The 18137-nt window shown below is 39.2% G+C and overlaps 1 protein-coding gene across 2 annotated transcripts; it reads left to right on the top strand.

Annotated features, from left to right (window-relative positions):
- Nucleotides 1-137: 137 nt before the first annotated feature.
- On the top strand, nt 138-9876 carry UQCRH (ubiquinol-cytochrome c reductase hinge protein). Of its 2 annotated transcripts, XM_079116741.1 has the most exons (5): nt 176-289; nt 4595-4621; nt 5049-5196; nt 5299-5460; nt 9681-9876. In XM_079116741.1, exons 3-5 carry the CDS (start codon nt 5134-5136, stop codon nt 9711-9713), a joined length of 258 nt encoding a protein of 85 aa, XP_078972867.1. In that variant the 5' UTR covers nt 176-289; nt 4595-4621; nt 5049-5133; the 3' UTR covers nt 9714-9876. The 2 variants fall into 2 exon arrangements, with proteins under 2 accessions (XP_078972866.1, XP_078972867.1); XM_079116740.1 differs by lacking the exon at nt 5049-5196 and having other exon boundaries at nt 138-289.
- Nucleotides 9877-18137: the final 8261 nt, after the last annotated feature.

Raw genomic sequence — 18137 nt, forward strand, 5'->3', positions numbered from 1 at the left:
TATGTTTCTTAGCAAAGCCGCCTTAGGTGTAAATATCAGCTCCCCCTACCTCCTGCCTTCAGCGGGTAGTACAAGCCAATTCGAGCGTGTGTTCGCGTCTACGAGGAGTATGCCGCACTTCCGGCCAGATCGCCGGATATCCGCCGAGTGACCCTTACAAGTCCTTCTTGATCCTGAAGTGGACTGGGTGCCGCTGTTGCTGCTGCTGGTGTTGAATCCAGAACCGTAGCCGGACATGGGACTGGAGGACGAGCGAAAGATGCTGACTGGATCCGGAGATCCCAAAGAGGTTAGGCAAGGCGATCAGCTCGACCCCTTTCACTGTCCTGTGGCCAAGGACACTGTCCTGTGGCCTATCCCTCTAAAAGACCAAAATACCAGGGCCCTCTTAGTCGGAATTTGCCCCCTAGGGTTTGTAGGGTCTGGAGAGCTGGTTCTACCTACCCTTCTCCATGTATTTATCTAGTGACTTTGAAGAGGTGGCGGACTAATCTCTCTGGGTTTAGGCTCCCCCATTCTGTGACTGTGGTGAAGGATTAACAAAGGCGAAAATGCCGCATCGACTAAACTTTCGTAGTCCCGTATTTTCAGCTAGTGGAGGACTTTGAAGGTTTGCAGAGCAAACAGACCTACGCTATTTTCTACCCCATCTCTGGTCAGGAGTCCCTACCACATCTGTGGAGGTTCCGGGGATACGGCCTTACATTAGTTTCTGTGAAAAAGTGGTATCTTTTCTTTGGGGCAAGGGCGGTGACGAGAGAGTTGTATTTTGGGGGGACCGTGTAGGATGGTGCAGTATAATTCTGTGGTGGAAGAGAGCTCTTTTCCGAAGAATGGTGACCACATCATCATCATCATTATCAATATCCATATTTGCTTACTATCCCAGTGCTTCGTGTGTACTATAATACATGGAGTCAATAAAATATTCTTTTGAGGTGTTAAGTACTATTATTGCCATTTTTACAGAAGAGGTAAAAAGCACAGAGAGGGTAACATCTTGCCTAAGTACACACAGATGACAAAATGGTGCAGCCAGGTATTGAACCCAGGCAGCATGGTTCTGGAGCCAGGACTCTTGGCTACAGTACTTTTATAAAAGCCACTAAGCCACTAGTTTTGTTTTTTGTTTTTTCTTTCCCTAGTCTCATTTCCTATCTATTCATTTGTCCTCTGGGCATTTCAGGTTAGTCATTCTGGGCTCTGGGTTCAAAATAGTTGGAAATTTGTTTATTCCTTCATTTAGCCTAGTTTTATAATTTTCAGAAAGAAGTGAATTGCCTTAGAAAGTTCAGCAGGAACTACCACAGCTGTAGATGAGAAAGTAAATAAGCAGTTGATTTTCTAATTATGAAAAGGGGGTATTAGGGAGGCATGGTGGTGCATGCCTGGAATCCCAGTGACTCCAGAGGCCGAGGCAGGATCAAAGCCAGTTCAAAGGAGTTCAAAGCCAGCCTCAGCAATGGGGAGGCCCTATGCAACTCAGTGAGACCCTGTCTCTAAATAAAATACAGAACAGGGCTGGGGATGTGGCTCAGTAGTCGAGTGCCTCAGAGTTCAAGCCTGGGTAACCAAACAAAACAACAAGAGGGGTATTGCCAGGTGCGGTGGCACACACCTGTAATCCCAGCAGCTTGGGAGTCTGAACCAGGAGAATCCCAAATTCCAGGCCAGCCTCAGCAACTTAGCTAGACCCTGTCTCAAAATATACCAAAAGAGATAATAGGAAGGGGGCTGGGGGCATACCTCAGTGGAAGAGCACCCCTGGGTTTAATCTCCAGTACTGCAAAAAAAAAAAAAAATATTAGTAATGCAAATAATAAAACAAACAGAAAGAAATTGGGGGTATTTTATAAAGGGCCCATAATTCTTGGGGATTAATCATTTTTTAATTTACTGTGACCTTGGTTTTTTTCATTGATTGTAATTTTTCATGTAAAGCAGTTCATATTTAGACTTAGATTTGGATTTGCTTTTTAAAACCTGTTTTCAGCAAAATTATTAGTGTCATAGCTCTGCTAATAGGAAATGCTTTGCCTTGCGAGGTGGTGCATCGGTAATCCCAGTGGCTCAGGAGACTGAGGCAGGAGGATCCAGAGTTCAAAACCAGTCTCAGCAACTTAGCAAGGCCCTGTCTCTAAATAAAATATTAAAAATTAGGGCTGGGGATTTGACTCAGTGCCCCTAAGTTCAATTCCTGGTACCAAAAACAAAACAAAACAAAATCTTCTAGGATACTAATTTCTGGTTTCTAACCCAGGCAGAATGTGATTTTAGGGTTTTTTGTTTGTTTGTTTGTTGTTGTTTTTTTTTTGTTTTGTTTTGTGCTTCACATTGAACCCAGGGTCTCAAGCAAGCTAAACATGCATTCTACCTCTGAGCTACATAAAATTTGAGCCCTGGGGCTGGGGTTGTTGCTGAGTGGTGGAGTGCTTGCCTTGCACACGTGAGGCACTGTCCAATATAGATGGACACAATACTTTTATTTATTGTCATGTGGTGCTGAGGATCAAACCCAGTGCCCTCCTATGTGCTAAGCAAGCATTTTACCACCGAGTTACAAACCTAGTCCCAACTAAAAATATTTTTTTAAAAAATTCAGAATTTACATCATAAACAACATTTTCACATGTATGAGAAATTTTTGCCAATGTGAGAATAGATAGATGGGGTAACAGTTCAATCAGCCCTGCCCTTTATTTCTAGCTTTGTGAGCTTTGGTCCTTTCTAATGGTAGAGAAGGAGATTGTATTATTTTGAAAACATAATGGTCATTGATCCTGTTCTTTTTACTTCTCTATATTCTTTCCTTTCCTTTCCCCTAAATGTGAACACCTGCATGCCTAGGCAGGCAGATATCTTTTTTTTTTTCCCCCCCATTTTTGGAACCAGGGTTTGAACTCAGGTGCTTAACCACTAAGCCACATTCCCAGTTCCTCTTTATTTTGAGACGGTTTCTCACTAAGTTGCTTAGGGCCTCTCTAAAGGCCCTAAGTTGCTAAGGCTGGCTTTGAACTTGCAATCTTCCTGCCTCAGCCTCCCGAGCTGCTGGGATTACAAGTGTGCACCACCAGACCCAGCCAAATATCTTCTTTCTAATAGGTTGTTGAGATACTGATCAGATTTGACTTTGCCCCAGATTTAGACCTATGCTGATGCTACTGTGGGGAACTTGTTAACACTGTTCACCTTGAAAGAAAAGAAACTAAAAATTTAAAGTTTTATGCTTGAATCAGAATAGGTAGGGCTTGGTATTTCAAGCTAATGGGAAAATAATGGAGTTATGTAGACCTTTAGTGCACTTATATTGATCCACAAGTCAAAAAGCACTGACCATAACCATCTTGGTTAAATTCTGGTTGCAGAAGTTTAGGTTTGACCATTTTCATATTTCAAATTCAAGTTCAAAGCCCAGAAAAAATTGGTTTTCCTGCTAAATTGGTTTGGAAAGTAAGGACTAAATTTAATTTCTAGCAGTTTTGGACTTTTAGTTCTGTAGGTCCCATATAAACATCTGACAGCTTGAATCTACATCATAAAATGTCTATTGTATGTTATCTCTAAACTGGGATTACTTAAGGGATTGTTGTGATTAATCAACTCATAACAGACATGCTTTATAAACTGTAGACTGTCATGTACATTTAGGTTTTTGGTAATGAAAGTGAGACCGTGTTTGTCTGAAATATTCTTGGGATTTGTTTTAATCAGGTACAGTAAGGTGACAGACATAGAGTCAACTGCCTTTTTTTAATGTGGGTGTATATACTAGGATTAGACCCTGGAGTATTCTTAGTCTAAGCTACATCTCCAGTGTTCTACTTCCCCAACTTTGTGTGTGTGTGTGGGGGGGGGAGGTCTCCTTAAGTTCCTGGCAGGCCCCAAATTTGGGATCCTCTCTCAGCCTCCCAAGTAGCTAGGACTACAAGTGTGTAATTCCAGCATTTTTTGCTCAGTGCCAGACATCATAGTGCCTGGCACATAATAATAATGATCACATCTGGCATTGTTCATTGCCACCACATCCTGCAAGACAACTGCCTTTGAATGTATTATAGTTCCCTAGAGAAGGGGACATGCCACACAATGAGGAAATTACATAGGGAAGTAGGCAGAAGGAATCAGAGGAAAAGCATAGGTCAGGGCCTTGGATTGTGGGAAGGAATGGGTGAAGCAGGGGAGGCAAGCCTGATCAAATTTGGGATTGGGTAGTTTGAATAATTCTGGAGAGATCTGGGATGTAGGGCTGATTCCTGGTTGTCCTGTGTTTGACCCTGGTGATCTAAGAAAGGGGAACTTTGTGTATGAGACTTACATAAAGGAAGTGGTTGGGTATATAGGCTTTGGATTCATTGGGTTGCATATGAAAGTTGTGCTTCTAGGCAGGTTGTATACTCCAAAAATTAGCTAGCCTTGGGAAGGCAGCATTAGCTCTAAGATTAGCAAGACTCCTAGAATGTCAAAATGTCATAAAATACAGAAAATAAAATAGCATGATTAATATGTCCAGTCTTCGTAATTATAACATCAATATGATTGGGAAAATGTATGTCATAAAATTGCGGCTGACATTAATTTTGTTTTCCTTTTGTAGGAAGAAGAGGAAGAGGAGGAATTAGTGGTAAGAACTGTCTCAGGTTTGGACCCATCTCAGTAAAAGCAGGAAGTTTGAGCTTCATGAAACTAAGGGCATTTTTAAAGAATCTTTACTTGATACCTTGGACAACAGGGGTGGAATAAAGCTTTAATACTACTTTGTAATGGAGTGTTTGGGTGTGTTTCTGGAAAGCTAGTCTTGGGGCTTCTTTGGTCAAACTAGGAAGGTATTTGTGGTTTAGTAAAGAACTCTGGAAGGAACTTTTCTGAATGGTTCTCTGTGTTAGCATGATCTTTCTAGCTGGGTACCTGGGATAGATAGGCCTGGTTCTCAGGCAAGGGGAATTGAAATTTTAGACATGACATATGCTAAAATGCTGTGTTAACAAGTAAAGCCTCCAGTAGATCTACTTCAAGTTTGGCCAGGTTTCGTTTACCACCTTGTTTTTCAGATAGGACTGAGGCTTTCAGTGCATACTGACAACCTTGGAAGGCAGGAGTGTGAAACTTTTCCCTACTACTTAGCATCAGAATTGAATGGGAGACCCTATTTTGCCATTTCTGGCAGCAGTGTGGCTCTGCCTGCTGGCCTTCTGCACGGTAATTCAGAGGCAGCACCTTGGTTTGGTGGTCATATTAGCAAAGCATATGTGTTTGGTGTATCTCTCCTGAAGGTTCCATTTTGTTCTCTCTCTCCTTCAGGATCCCCTAACAACAGTGAGAGAGCATTGCGAGCAGCTGGAGAAATGTGTAAAGGCCCGGGAGCGCCTAGAGCTCTGTGATGAGCGTGTATCCTCCCGATCACAGACAGAAGAGGATTGCACAGAGGAGCTCTTTGACTTCTTGCATGCGAGGGACCACTGTGTAAGTCAGTCTGAAGTCAGGAAGTAGAAAGCTTACAATGGTCAGGAACACTCAGTGCTGACTTCCCATGCTAGGGCAGACCCATCTGTAAGCATTTACCATGGGCCCTGTATGCCAAGCGTTTTATATAATCTTACCTAATCTTTACCACTTACACTGCAGGTAGTTATCATTATGCCCATTTTACAGATAGAAGCTGAGACTCAAAAAACCAAAATGATATCCTAACTTGGTACTGCTACATAGTAGGATAGCTGGATTTTTTTTTTTTTTTTTTTTTTTTTTTTTGGTAGTGTTGGGGATCAAACACAGACCTTTTGCATGCTAGGCAAGTGCTGTACTACTGAGCTATACCTGCAGTCCTGATTTTGTACTATTTTACCCCATTACTGGGGATTTAACCCAGGGTTGCTTTCCCACTGAACTATAACTGTAGCCCTTTTATTATTTTTTGAGACAGATCTCACTCAGTTGCCTAGATTGGCCTTGAACTTGGGTCCTCCTGCCCCAGCCTCCCAAGTAACTGAGATTATAGCCATGCACCACCATGCTCATTGAAATTTGTGCCTTTTTCCTTTTGTGATAGGTAGTGTTGAACCTGGGGTAGTCTACCATTGAGTCATATCCCAAGTACTTTATTTTTTATTATATAAGGGATTGAATCCAGGGGCACTTTATCACTCAACTATATCCCTAGTTCTTAATTACTTTTTTTATCTTGAGCCAGGGTTTCACTAAGTTGCTGAGGCTGGCCTCGAACTTTCAATCTTATTGCTTCAGCCTCCCAAGTCACTAGGAGGATTACAGGTGTGTGATGCCATGCTTGGCTATTTTTATTTTTGAGATAGAATCTCTCTAAATTGCCCAGGCCGGCCTCAGTCTTGCTAGTCTCCTGCCTCAGCCTTCTGAGTCACTGGGATTACAGGCTTGTGTCATTGCACCTGGCCATTTTGTATTTTAAAGTAACAGTCTATTCTTTAATTTATATCCATCGATGTCTTGTACATAATAGTACATAGTAGTTGGTCTTTAATGTTTTATTTTTATTTTTTATTTTTAAAGCAAATTTGGGCTTGACTTATTTATACAGAAAGGTATTTTATGTAAGTTACACAGGGGCAGTTTTATATGGTTGCTTCCATTAAAACTGGGTGTTCAGTAGGTATATGAAAAGATGTTTCAACATGGCCTGTGGTGCAGCTCAGAGGTAACATGCTTAGCATGTTAGAGGCACGGGGTTAAATCCCCAGCAGAAAAAAAGAAAAAAGAAAAAGGTGATTAATATCATTAGCCATCAGGGAAATGCAAATCAAACCACCATGAGAGCTAGGGGTATGGCTCAATAGTAGAGCACTTGTCTAACATGTGCAAAGCCCTGGGTTCAATCCCTACCCCTGCAAAAATAGAACAAAACAAAAAAATCAACATACCAGGTAACAAGTGTTGGAGAGGATGTGGAGAAATTAGAAACCTCATACACTGCTGTGGCAGTGTAAATTGTGTAGCCAGTCTGGCAATTCCTTTAAAAGGTTAAGCATAGATTTAATTTATGATCATAGTTAACACTGGTCAGCAATTGTACTTCTGTATACAGAGAAAATGAAAATATATGTCCATGTAAAAACTGTACTCAGATGTTCATAGAAGCATTATTCATAACAGCCAAAAAGTAGTGGCCCATTCATAATCCCAGCTCCTTGGGAGGCAAAGTTGGAGGAGTTCAAGGTCAAGGCAGTCCTTAAGTTTTAGACAACTTAATAAGATATCTCAAAATAAAATTTTAAAAAGGGCTTAGAAAGTAGCTAAGTAGAAGAGTGCTTGCCATGCATATGCAAGGCCCTGGGTTCAATCCCCAGTACTTAAAAAAAGGAAAACTATATAAATAAATATCCATCAACAGATTAAATAATATGGTATAACCATAAAATTGAGTATTATTTGGTAATTTAAAACATCAAGTACTGTCTTCAAAAATTATACTATATGATCTAACAATTACTATATGATCTAACAATTCCATTTCTGGGTATATACCCAGAATAATTGAAAATAGAGACTCAAATAGATCCTTTTTTTTTCCTTTTAATTTTTAATTTTTTTTTTTTTTATTCATTGTCTACAAATGGGGTACAACTTTTCATTTCTATGATCGTACACGATGTAGTGTCACACCATTCATGTAATCATTCATGTACATAGGGTAATGATGTTTGTCTCATTCCATTATCTTTCCTTCCCCCTACCCCTTATTTCCCTCTACACAATCCAACTTTCCTCCATTCTTCACTTATACTTCTCCCCACCCCTGTTAGGTATCATCATCCACTTATCAGAGAAATCATTTGGCCTTTGGTTTTTAGGGACTGGCTTATTTCACCTAGCATGATGTTCTCTTAACTCCATCCATTTACCTACAAATGCCATAATTCTTCTTTATGGCTACATAATATTCCATTGTGTATATACACCAGTTTCTTTATCCATTCATCTGTTGAAGGGCATCTAGGTTGGTTCCACAATGAGCTATTGTGAATTGAGCTGCTGTGAACATTGATGTGGCTATGTCACTATAGTATGCTGATTTTAATTCCTTTGGGTATAAACTGAGGAGTGGGATAGCTGGGTCAACTGGTGGGTTCAAACAGTGCCTTGTTCATAGCAACATTGTTCAGAACAGCCAAAAGGTGGAGATAACTCAGGTATTCATCAGTGGATGAAATGGTGAACAAAATGTTCTATATACACACACAATAGGATATGATTCAACTTTAAAAAAGAAGGAAACTGACACTACAATATGCATGAACTTTGAGGACATTATGACAAATGAAATAATCGTGTCACAAAAGACAACAATTTTATCCAGGCACCGTGGTGAACACCTGTAATCCCAACAACTTGGGAGACTGAGACAGAAGGATCAAGAGTTCAAACCCAGCCTCAGTAACTTAGCAGGACCCTAAGCATCTCAGCGAGACCCTGTCTCTAATAAAATCTTTTTTTAAAGGGCTGGGGATGTGGCTCAGTGGTTAAGTGCTCCTGGATTCAATCCCTGGTGCCAAAAGGGAAAAAAAAAAAACAAATATTTTATCATTCCACTTGTATGTGGTATCTAAGGTATCACATTCACAGAGTCTGAAAATAGAATGGTGGTAGCCATGAGCTGGGAGGAGGGAAAATGTAGAGTTATGTTTAATGAGTAAAGAGCTTCAGTTTGGGAAAATGAAAAGGTCATGAAGATCACTGGTTGCAGAACAGTATACATGTACTTAGTGCCACAGAAATGCATTTATAAAATCATAAAAATACTAAATGTATATTTTTCCCACAGTTAAAAAAAAAAATAAGGTACTGAACATGCTACAACATAGATAAATCTAGGAAAGATGTTACATGCTAAACGAAAGAAGCCAATACAAAGTCACACATATTGTATGATTCCATTTTTATGAAATGTCATGATCCTTTCCCTTGTGTGCCCTCCTGGTGATTTCTTACCTCCCCTTTGTAGTCATTCAACAAATATTTAAATACTGCTTGAGCCAGCACTGGGTTAGGATCTGGCAGTGAGACAGGCATACCCTTCTCCTTCACTGAGTTTGAGTCAATGTGGGAATAATAACTAAGCTGTGGTTAAGTCTGTCACGTATAACCTCAGAATGGTATTCACTGACCCTCCTTACTTCAAGCTGCCTCACCTCACACCCTTCCCCCATTTTATTTTCCTTGTAACATTTACTACTATCAGAAGTTGCCTTATTTATGTGCTTATTATATTATTCCCTCATTACTTTCTAAGTTCTGTCAACAACAGAGAGATGTTATCTTGTTAACAGCTATAACTTGGCACTTAGAACAGTGCTGTCATAGAGTAGGTCTTCTATAAATGTTGACTTAATAAGTAAATATTACTATCACTGGTAGGAGGTATGAGTTTCTGTGAGAAAGGCAGGAGGGGCAGATTTGTGTGGTGGTAGGGGCATTAGAGCCTTGCAGGAAATGACATTCCAGTTCTAAAAGAAGAATAAGGATGGAAAAAAAGTGGGAGAATTCCAGATAGAAGAAATAAATTCAGACAATTGAAGGGAGTTCATTAGCGCTTAAGTGTATAAGGAGAATGATGAGAAAGGAGACAGTATAATTCCAGGTCATGAAGGACTTTCCTTGCAAGCCATAACATTACAACTGCCAACTGATGACTTTCTATTCTTTCCATCCAGGTGGCCCACAAACTCTTTAATAGCTTGAAATAAATATGCAGACTCATTCACTGCAGACTTCATCAATGAGCATCAAGATATTTTCTTGTGGTTTTGAATATGGCGTTTGTTTTAAGTTCATGTGAACCTCATGGATTTTGACTTTAGGCAAATAGCTTCTGTATGATTCCATTTTAATAAAATCCGGTGATCTGCAGACCTGCCTCCTGTCCTTTTTTAAAAATTTAGTGTTTATTTTTTCCCCAGTGCTGGGAATCCTTACTTTTTTTTTCTTTTTCTTGCAGTGTTGGAGATTAAACTCAGTACTTCTTGCATGGTAGGCAGGTGCTCTACTAGTGAGCTACAACCCCCATTTAGTTTTTTGATACTAGGGATTGAACCCAGGGGTGCTTAATCACTGAGCCACATCTCTCTTTTTTTATATTTTATTTAGAAACAGGGTCTTGCTGAGTTACTTAAAGCCTTGCTAAGTTGCTGAGGCTGGCTCTGAACTTGCAGTTCTCCTTCCTGAGCTGCTGGGATTACAGATGTGTGCCACTGCACCTGGTTTTTGACAGCTTTTTGGTTTCAGTGTCTAACAAACTTCTTTAAAAAAAATTTTTTTTTTTTTTTTCATTTGGATGCAGTACCACATTCCCATAATTCAACTGTTTGGAAGGCTGAAATAGGACTGTAAGTTCAAGCCTAGCCTGGGCAACTTAGTAAGACTGGTTCAAAAATAAAAAGGGCTGGGGGTAGCTCAGTGGTTGAGTACTTGCCTAGCATGTGCAAGGCCCAGGGTTCAGTAACCATCAAAACATAAAAACGAGGTGGGGGAGCTGCTGGGGATATAGCTCAGTGGTAGAACACCCTTGGGTTCATTCCCTAGCACTTAACAAGGGGAGTAAAGGAGGTTGTGGGAGGAGGGATACTGGCATCCATCCCATCAGATGAGAAAAGGCATATGGGTAAATGGTACTGGCAACGTAATAGGAAGGATAATGGTAGCTAGCAATAAAAAATGGAGTTGCAAACATGGAAAAGGACAAAACAAAACCCTGTGGTTTTGAGGTAATGGGATTGAGTTCTGAACAACAAGATACAGATTTATTTAGTAAATAAACAGATGCTTTATACACATACATGTATGTATGCTTTATACACATACATGTATGTATGTAAGGAATACATACATTCCTTAGCTCTGTCCACAAAGGGCTTCATTCTCCAATAAAAGGAACCAAGTCTCTGGAGGAATGGGTGATTCCAGGGCCAAGGCAAGGAAAGTACAAATGCATCTACAAATATTTTGTTCAGGAAGAAGGAAGTGTTGGAACAACAGGGAGGGGTATAAGCATCAAAATATACAAGGAGGACTGGGTTATAACTTGTAAGTAAATAAACCAGTTGAAAGTTTTGGTGTGGAACAGGATACTAATGAATTATAAAAGGAGAAAGTAAACTGGAGAAAGCTGGCAAATAGCTTATATGAAAGCTGACATCACTGATGAAGAGCTAAACTACTCAGAGATCAATGAGAAGAGAGCTTCATTGTGATTTTTTAAAATAAAGAATACTTCTTAAAAATTTTTTTAGTTGTTGATGGACTTTATTTATGTGGTGCTGTGAATTGAACCCAGCATCTCACATGTGAGGCAGGACTCAACCACTGAGCCACAACCACAGCCCATCGTTGTGATTCTTAGAAAAAATACATAATATAACCAGACAAATAAGGTCATTCTACAAAATTGGGCATTTTACAAAATAATCCTTGTGTTGAGGTTATGAAGGAGAAACTGAAAAACTGTCAGATTCAAGGAGACAAGATGATAATGCAACAAGTGAATCTGAACTGGATCCTTTTGTTTATTAAGGACAGTTTGGGGACAGCTGGTGAGATTGAATATATAATAGCAGTATCAGTGTGAAAGTTTTAATTGCAAATAAAAAACACATCAAGCACAGTGCTATACGCGTGTAATTCCAACAACTCGAGAGGCTGAGACAGGAAGATTACAAGCTTAAGGCCAGCCTAGGCGACTTTAATTTCTTAGTAAAAAATTAAAATGGTCTGGGGAGGTCAGGTGTGGTGCGCACCTGTAATCTCAGCAGCTCAGGAGGCAGAGGCAGGAGGACAGCAAATTTGAGGCCAGCCTCAGCAATTTAATGAAGCCCTGTCTCAAAAAATAGGGCTGGGGATGTGACTCAGTGGTAGTAGAGCACCCCTGGATTCACTCCCAATACCAAATAAACACAACAAAAAACCCTGTGTGAAAGAGAAAGTCCACTCTATCTGAAGAAATATTGGGAAAAAGCCAGGTAGGTGGTCTGATTTGGCTCACTAGTTTGCAACTTCTGGTTGCACGTGAGAAAAATCTATAAAAATGCTTAACACCAATAGAAAGTCTGTCAAGTACAGTGGGGCACACCTGTAATCCCAGTGACTCAGGAGGCTAAGATAGGAGGATCACAAGGTCGGGGCCAATCTCAGCAACTTAGCAAAGCCCTAAGCAACTTAGTGAGACCCTTTCTCAAAAAAAAAAAAAAAAAAAAAAAAAGAGTCGAACACAGTGGCACACATCTGTAATCCCAGTGGCTCAGGAAGCTGAGGCAGGAGGATTTCGAGTTCAAAGCCAGCCTCAGCAAATTAGCTAGGCCCTAAGCAACTCAGCAAGACCCTGTCTCTAAATAAAATATTTAAAAAGGGCTGAGGATAAACAGCTGAAAGGGAAATGAGGAAAACAACTCCATTTGCAATAGCCTCAAAAAAATAAATAAATAAATAAAATACTTGGGAATCAATCTAACCAAAGAGGTAAAAGATCTCTACAATGAAAACTACAAAACATTGAAGAAAGAAATTAAGGAAGACCTTAGAAGATGGAAAGATCTCCCATGTTCTTGGATAGGCAGAATTAATATTGTCAAAATGGCCATACTACCAAAAGTGCTATACAGATTCAATGCAATTCCAATTAAAATCCCAATGACGTACTTTACAGAAATAGAGCAAGCAATCATGAAATTCATCTGGAAGAATAAGAAACCCAGAATAGCTAAAGCAATCCTTAGCAGGAAGAATGAAACAGGGGGGTATCGCAATACCAGAACTTCAACTATACTACAAAGCAACAGTAACAAAAACAGCATGGTATTGGCACCAAAATAGACAGGTAGATCAATGGTACAGAATAGAGGACACGGACACAAACCCAAATAAATACGATTTTCTCATACTAGACATAGGTGCCAAAAATATGCAATGGAGAAAAGGCAGCCTGTTCAACAAATAAAAAATAGGTGCTGGGAAAACTGGAAATCCATATGCAACAGAATGAAACTAAACCCCTATCTCTCACCCTGCACAAAACTCAACTCACAATGGATCAAGGACCTTGAAATCAGACCAGAGACCCTGCATCTTATAGAAGAAAAAGTAGGTCCAAATCTTCACCTTGTTGGCTTAGGATCAGACTTCCTTAACAGGACTCCCATAGCACAAGAAATAAAAGCAAGAATCAATAACTGGGATAGATTCAAACTAAATAGCTTTCTCTCAGCAAAGGAAACTATCAGCAGGGTGAAGAGAGAGCCTACAGAGTATCTTTGCCACTCATACTTCAGATAGAGCACTAATTTCCAGAATATATAAAGAACTCAAAAAACTCTACACGAAGAATACAAATAACCCAATCGTCAAATGGACTAAGGATATGAACAGACGCTTCACAGAAGATCTACAATCAACCAACATATGAAAAAATGTTCACCATCTTTAGTAATAAGAGAAATGCAAATCAAAACTACACTAAGATTCCATCTCATCCCAATTAGAATGGCGATTATCAAGAATACAAGCAACAGTAGGTGTTGGAGAGGATATGGGGAAAAAGGTACACTCATACATTGCTGGTGGGACTGCAAATTAGTGCAGCCACTCTGGACAGCAGTGTGGAGATTCCTTAGAAAACTTGGAATGGACCCACCATTTGACCCAGCTATCCCACTCCTCGGCCTATACCCAAAGGACTTAAAATCAGCATACTACAGAGATACAGCCACATCAATGTTCATAGTTGCTTAATTCACAATAGCCAGACTGTGGAACCAACTTAGATGAACTTCAATTGATGAATGGATAAAGAAACTGTCATATACAATGGAATATTACTCAGCTATAAAGAATAATAAAATTATGGCATTTGCAGGCAAATGGATGAAATTGGAGAATATCATGCTAAGTGAGATAAGACAATCTCAAAAATCCAAAGGACGAATGATCTCACTGATAAGCAGATGATGACACATAATGGGGGGTGGGAGGGGGGCAAGAATGGAGGAAGGAGGGACTGTATAGAGGGAAAAGAGGGGTGGGAGGAGTGGGGGGGAAGGAAAAAATAACAATGAATCAAACATCATTACCCTATGTAAATGTATGATTACGCATATGGTATGCTGTTACTCCATGTACAAACAGAAACAACATGTATCCCATTTGTTTACAATAATAAAAATAAATTAAAAAAGAAAAGAAAAAAGAAGAGAACATTAAAAAAAAAAAGGCTGAGGATGTAGCTCAGTGGTTGAGTGCTCCTGGGTTTAATTCCCAGAACCAAAAAATAAATAAATTAAATAAATAAAAAGCGCTGGGAATGTGGTTTAGTGGTACAGTACCCCTGGATTGGATCCCCAGCAAAACAAACAAACAAAAAACAAAAATAATAAACAAAGTAGTCATGTCAAAAATGTGCACCCTGCACTTCAGAAATAATCAGCATATGAATTTAGTACAGCCAGGAAGACTGTGAAAAGCTTCACAGGTGGCAATTGAGCTTCTGAAAATCTGAAGGATTATGTTTGCAAAAATGGGGTGATGGGCCAAACTGAATCTATTGTTCTAGTCTCAGGGATGGTCAGCTTTTCTCAGTCATTTCTCTTTTTTTTGAGATGGGGGTCCTGCTGTGTTGTCCAGGCTGATCTTGAACTTGCAATCCTCCTGTCAGCCCTGAGTAGCTGTTAGTTATAGGTATGTGCCATGCCACCACACCTGGCTTCTCCCAGTCATTTCTGACTTAGAGCCCATTTCATGGTGATGTATAATATTGCAAATACCTTTATATATGCTGGCATTTGTATGTAATCTGGTTATTTTCCAACTTTTTTTTTTTTTTTTTTTGGCAGTCTTGTGGATTGAACCCAGGGAACTCTACCGCTGAGGTATATCCCCAATCCCCCTTTTTAAGTTTATTTTGAGACAGGTTGTCCAGCCTGGCTTCAAACTTGAGATCCTCCTGCCTCAGGCTCTGGAGTCGCTGTGATTATAAGCATGCACCATCTTGCCCGGCCTTATTAAGTTTTCAAATCTACAGCAAAGCTAAAATTTTAGTGAATATTCCTAAACCCAATGCTATAATTTTAGTAAATGTTTATTATACTTATATAAGTATTTATACTTACTTATTAAGTTTATTACATTTAGTAAAATATAATTATACTTGTTTTATCATAGGAAAGGTGAATTGCCCAGAGACACCTCCAGAATTCTGCCTAGGACACTTGGGTCTGTTACTAAATAACAAATGAATAGGGTGAAACCCCATGAAGCCAGGCAAAGAACTACTGGGTAGTTCTAAAATGAACAATTCTCAAGGTTAAAGATAGCTGGGAAATATCTGTGTTTGGATCAACTAATGGAAGAGTTCTCATTGAACCTGAACATCTGAAGCATTAAGTAGCAACTTCAGAATATGCCTCAGCAGTAGAACTAAACCAACTCTAGAGGGAGACTGCTCAAGACATGCCACAGCAACATATCTTAACAAGAAGCCTTGAAGAGATCAAGCTCATTAACCAAAAGCCTATCTGCCTGCCAAAAAAAAAATCCAAACTGTTATAAAGGAATACAATAAAATCCAGTATCCATCAATGTAAGTTTCACAACATAAAGTGTTTAATAAAAAACTGCTAGGCATTTGGGCATTGGTACATGCCTGATACCAGCTATTCAGGAGGCTGAGGCAGAAGGACCTTAAGTTTGAGGTCAATCAAGGCAACTTAGCCAGAACTTATCTCAAAATAAAAAAGGATTGGTAAAGTAGCTCAGTGGTAGAGTGCTTGCCTAGCATGCATGGGTTCAATCCCCAGCACTGCAAAAAAAAAAAAAAGAAAAAAGAAAAAAAAGAAAAAACATGTATTGTATGCCACATGCCTGTAGCCCTAGCTACTTTGGAGACTGAGGCAGGAAGAGCTCTTGAATCCAAGCCAGCCTAGGCAACAGAGTGAAACACTATCTCTAAGAAAATAAAGGCAATTAAAAAAATCAACTGCTAGATATGGAAAGCAGCAGATAAGTGATTAGGAGAGAAATGGTCAATAGAAACAGACTCAGAATAACAAAGATGATAAAACAGCTGACAAGAACTCCAAAACTGCTGTTACAAATATGTTCAAGGGGGCTGGGGAGATAGCTCAGCTGGTAGAGTGCTTGCCTTGCAAGCACAAGGCCCTAAATTCAATCCCCAGTACTGCAAAAAAACAAAACAAAACAAAACAAAACAAAACAAATATGTTCAAGGGTTTACAGGAAATCATGAACATAATAGAGAAATAAGTGAAAAATATAAAAATGAATCCAATGGAATTTTTGGAGCATGAAAATATCTGAAATTTTAAAAAATTCACTGGACTATATTAATAGATTAGACAGTGCAAAAGAAAACGTTAGTGTACTGGAATGTACTTGAAAACAGCAACAGAAATTAAAAATTCAAACATAGAAGGGAAAAAAACAAAAATAAATGAACTAAGCCTCAAGTAAATTGAGGGCATAACTTTCTAAATCTGGTGAAAATTATAAACTCACAGATCCTCAAAGCTTAACAGATCTGGATCAGAATAAGCACTAAGAAGAAAATACCAAGTCACATTAGCCTCAAATTGCTGAAAACCAGTGATTAAGGAGAAAAAAAAATATATTACATAAAGAAGCATAAAGATAATTATGGCTAGTTGTGGTGGTTCACACCTGTAATCTCAAATTACTCAGGAGGCTAAGGCAGGAGGATTCCAAGTTCCAGTTCTGACTAGTCAACTCAGTGAGACCCTGTCTCAAAATAAAAAACAAAAAGGGTTTAGTGGTAGAGTGTCCTGGGTTCAATCCCCAGTAATGGGGGAAAAAAAATTACTACACACTTCCCATAAGAAACAACACATCTTCTAAGAGTTGAAGGAAGAAAAGTTTTACCCTAGAATTCCATGTCTAGTGAAAAAGTCCTTAAATAAACAAAATAAAATATTAAATATTTAAACAAAATAAAGACGTTTTCAAACAAAAGGTGAGGTAATTTATCGTCAGTGAACTTGGACTGTGAGAAATATCAAAGGAAGATTCAGGAGGCTAAGGCAGGAGGATCATATTTGAGGTCAGCCAGGACAATTTAGTAAGACCCATCACAAAGAAAATAAAAAGGGGTGGGGATGTTACTAAGTGGTTGTGTCTTCCTGGGATTAATCCCCAGTAATGGACAAAAAGAAAAAAAACAATAGAAGTTTTGTAGAAAAAAAGAGACTGAGATACCAAATGGAAACGTTTATTTATACAAAGGAATATATAGTCTCAGAAATGGTAAATATTTGAGTAAACACAATAGGTGTTGGATCTTATTATTTTTGGTACTGGGGATTGAACCCAGGAGTGCTTAACCACTAAGCCACATCCCCAGCCCTTTTTATTTTTTATTTTGAGACAGGGTCTCATAAAATTGTATAAGGACGTTGCTAAATTGCTGAGGCTGGTTTTGAACTTTAGATTCTCCTGTCTCAGTCTCCTGAGTCCCTGGGATTATAAGCATGTGTCACCACACCCAGATGTTTATTTAAAAAAAAAAAAAACGGGCTGGGGTTGTAGTTCAGTGGTACAGCACTTGCTTGGCATGTGTGGGGCACTGGGTTCAATCTTCAGCACCACATAAAAATAAATAAAATAAAGGTATTGTGTCCATCTACAACTTAAAAAAATATGTGTATATATTTATATATATAAATACACATTTTTATATATATGTACTTTTTTAAGTTTTTAAAACAGTTAACATGGTTGGGCATGATGGCACAGGTCAGTCATTTCAGCAACCCAGAAGGCTGAGACAGAGGGATCAGAAGTTCCAGGCCAGCTTCAGCAACTTAATGAGACCCAAGCAACTTAGTGAGACCCTGTCTGGGGAAAAAAAAAAAAAAAAAATCAGTGTTGGATGGTCAGCCTGACATGCTGGAGGCCCTGTGTTCAATCCCCAGTGCCTCCCCCGCGCGCACACACACACACACACACACACACACAAAAGAAAGAAAAAAAATAACCCCCAAACAAACCAAAACTAATACAGAAAGAAATAATAAAGTAAAAAAAAAAAAAAAAAAAATTATAGGACTACGGGTGTGGTTCAGTGTCAGTGCTTGTCTCATCTGTGAGAAGCCATG

Source organism: Sciurus vulgaris (assembly GCF_902686455.1).
Source record: "Sciurus vulgaris genome assembly, chromosome: 1".
Classification (NCBI taxonomy): Eukaryota; Metazoa; Chordata; class Mammalia; order Rodentia; family Sciuridae; genus Sciurus; species Sciurus vulgaris.

Bases quoted from the DNA above. Each gene is read 5' to 3' on its own strand.
- UQCRH (XM_079116740.1), top strand. From the start codon at position 236: ATGGGACTGGAGGACGAGCGAAAGATGCTGACTGGATCCGGAGATCCC. The intron at 290-4,594 runs GTTAGGCAAGGC...TTCCTTTTGTAG, and splicing joins GATCCGGAGATCCCAAAGAG to GAAGAAGAGGAAGAGGAGGA. The intron at 5,461-9,680 runs GTAAGTCAGTCT...CTTTCCATCCAG, and splicing joins TGCATGCGAGGGACCACTGT to GTGGCCCACAAACTCTTTAA.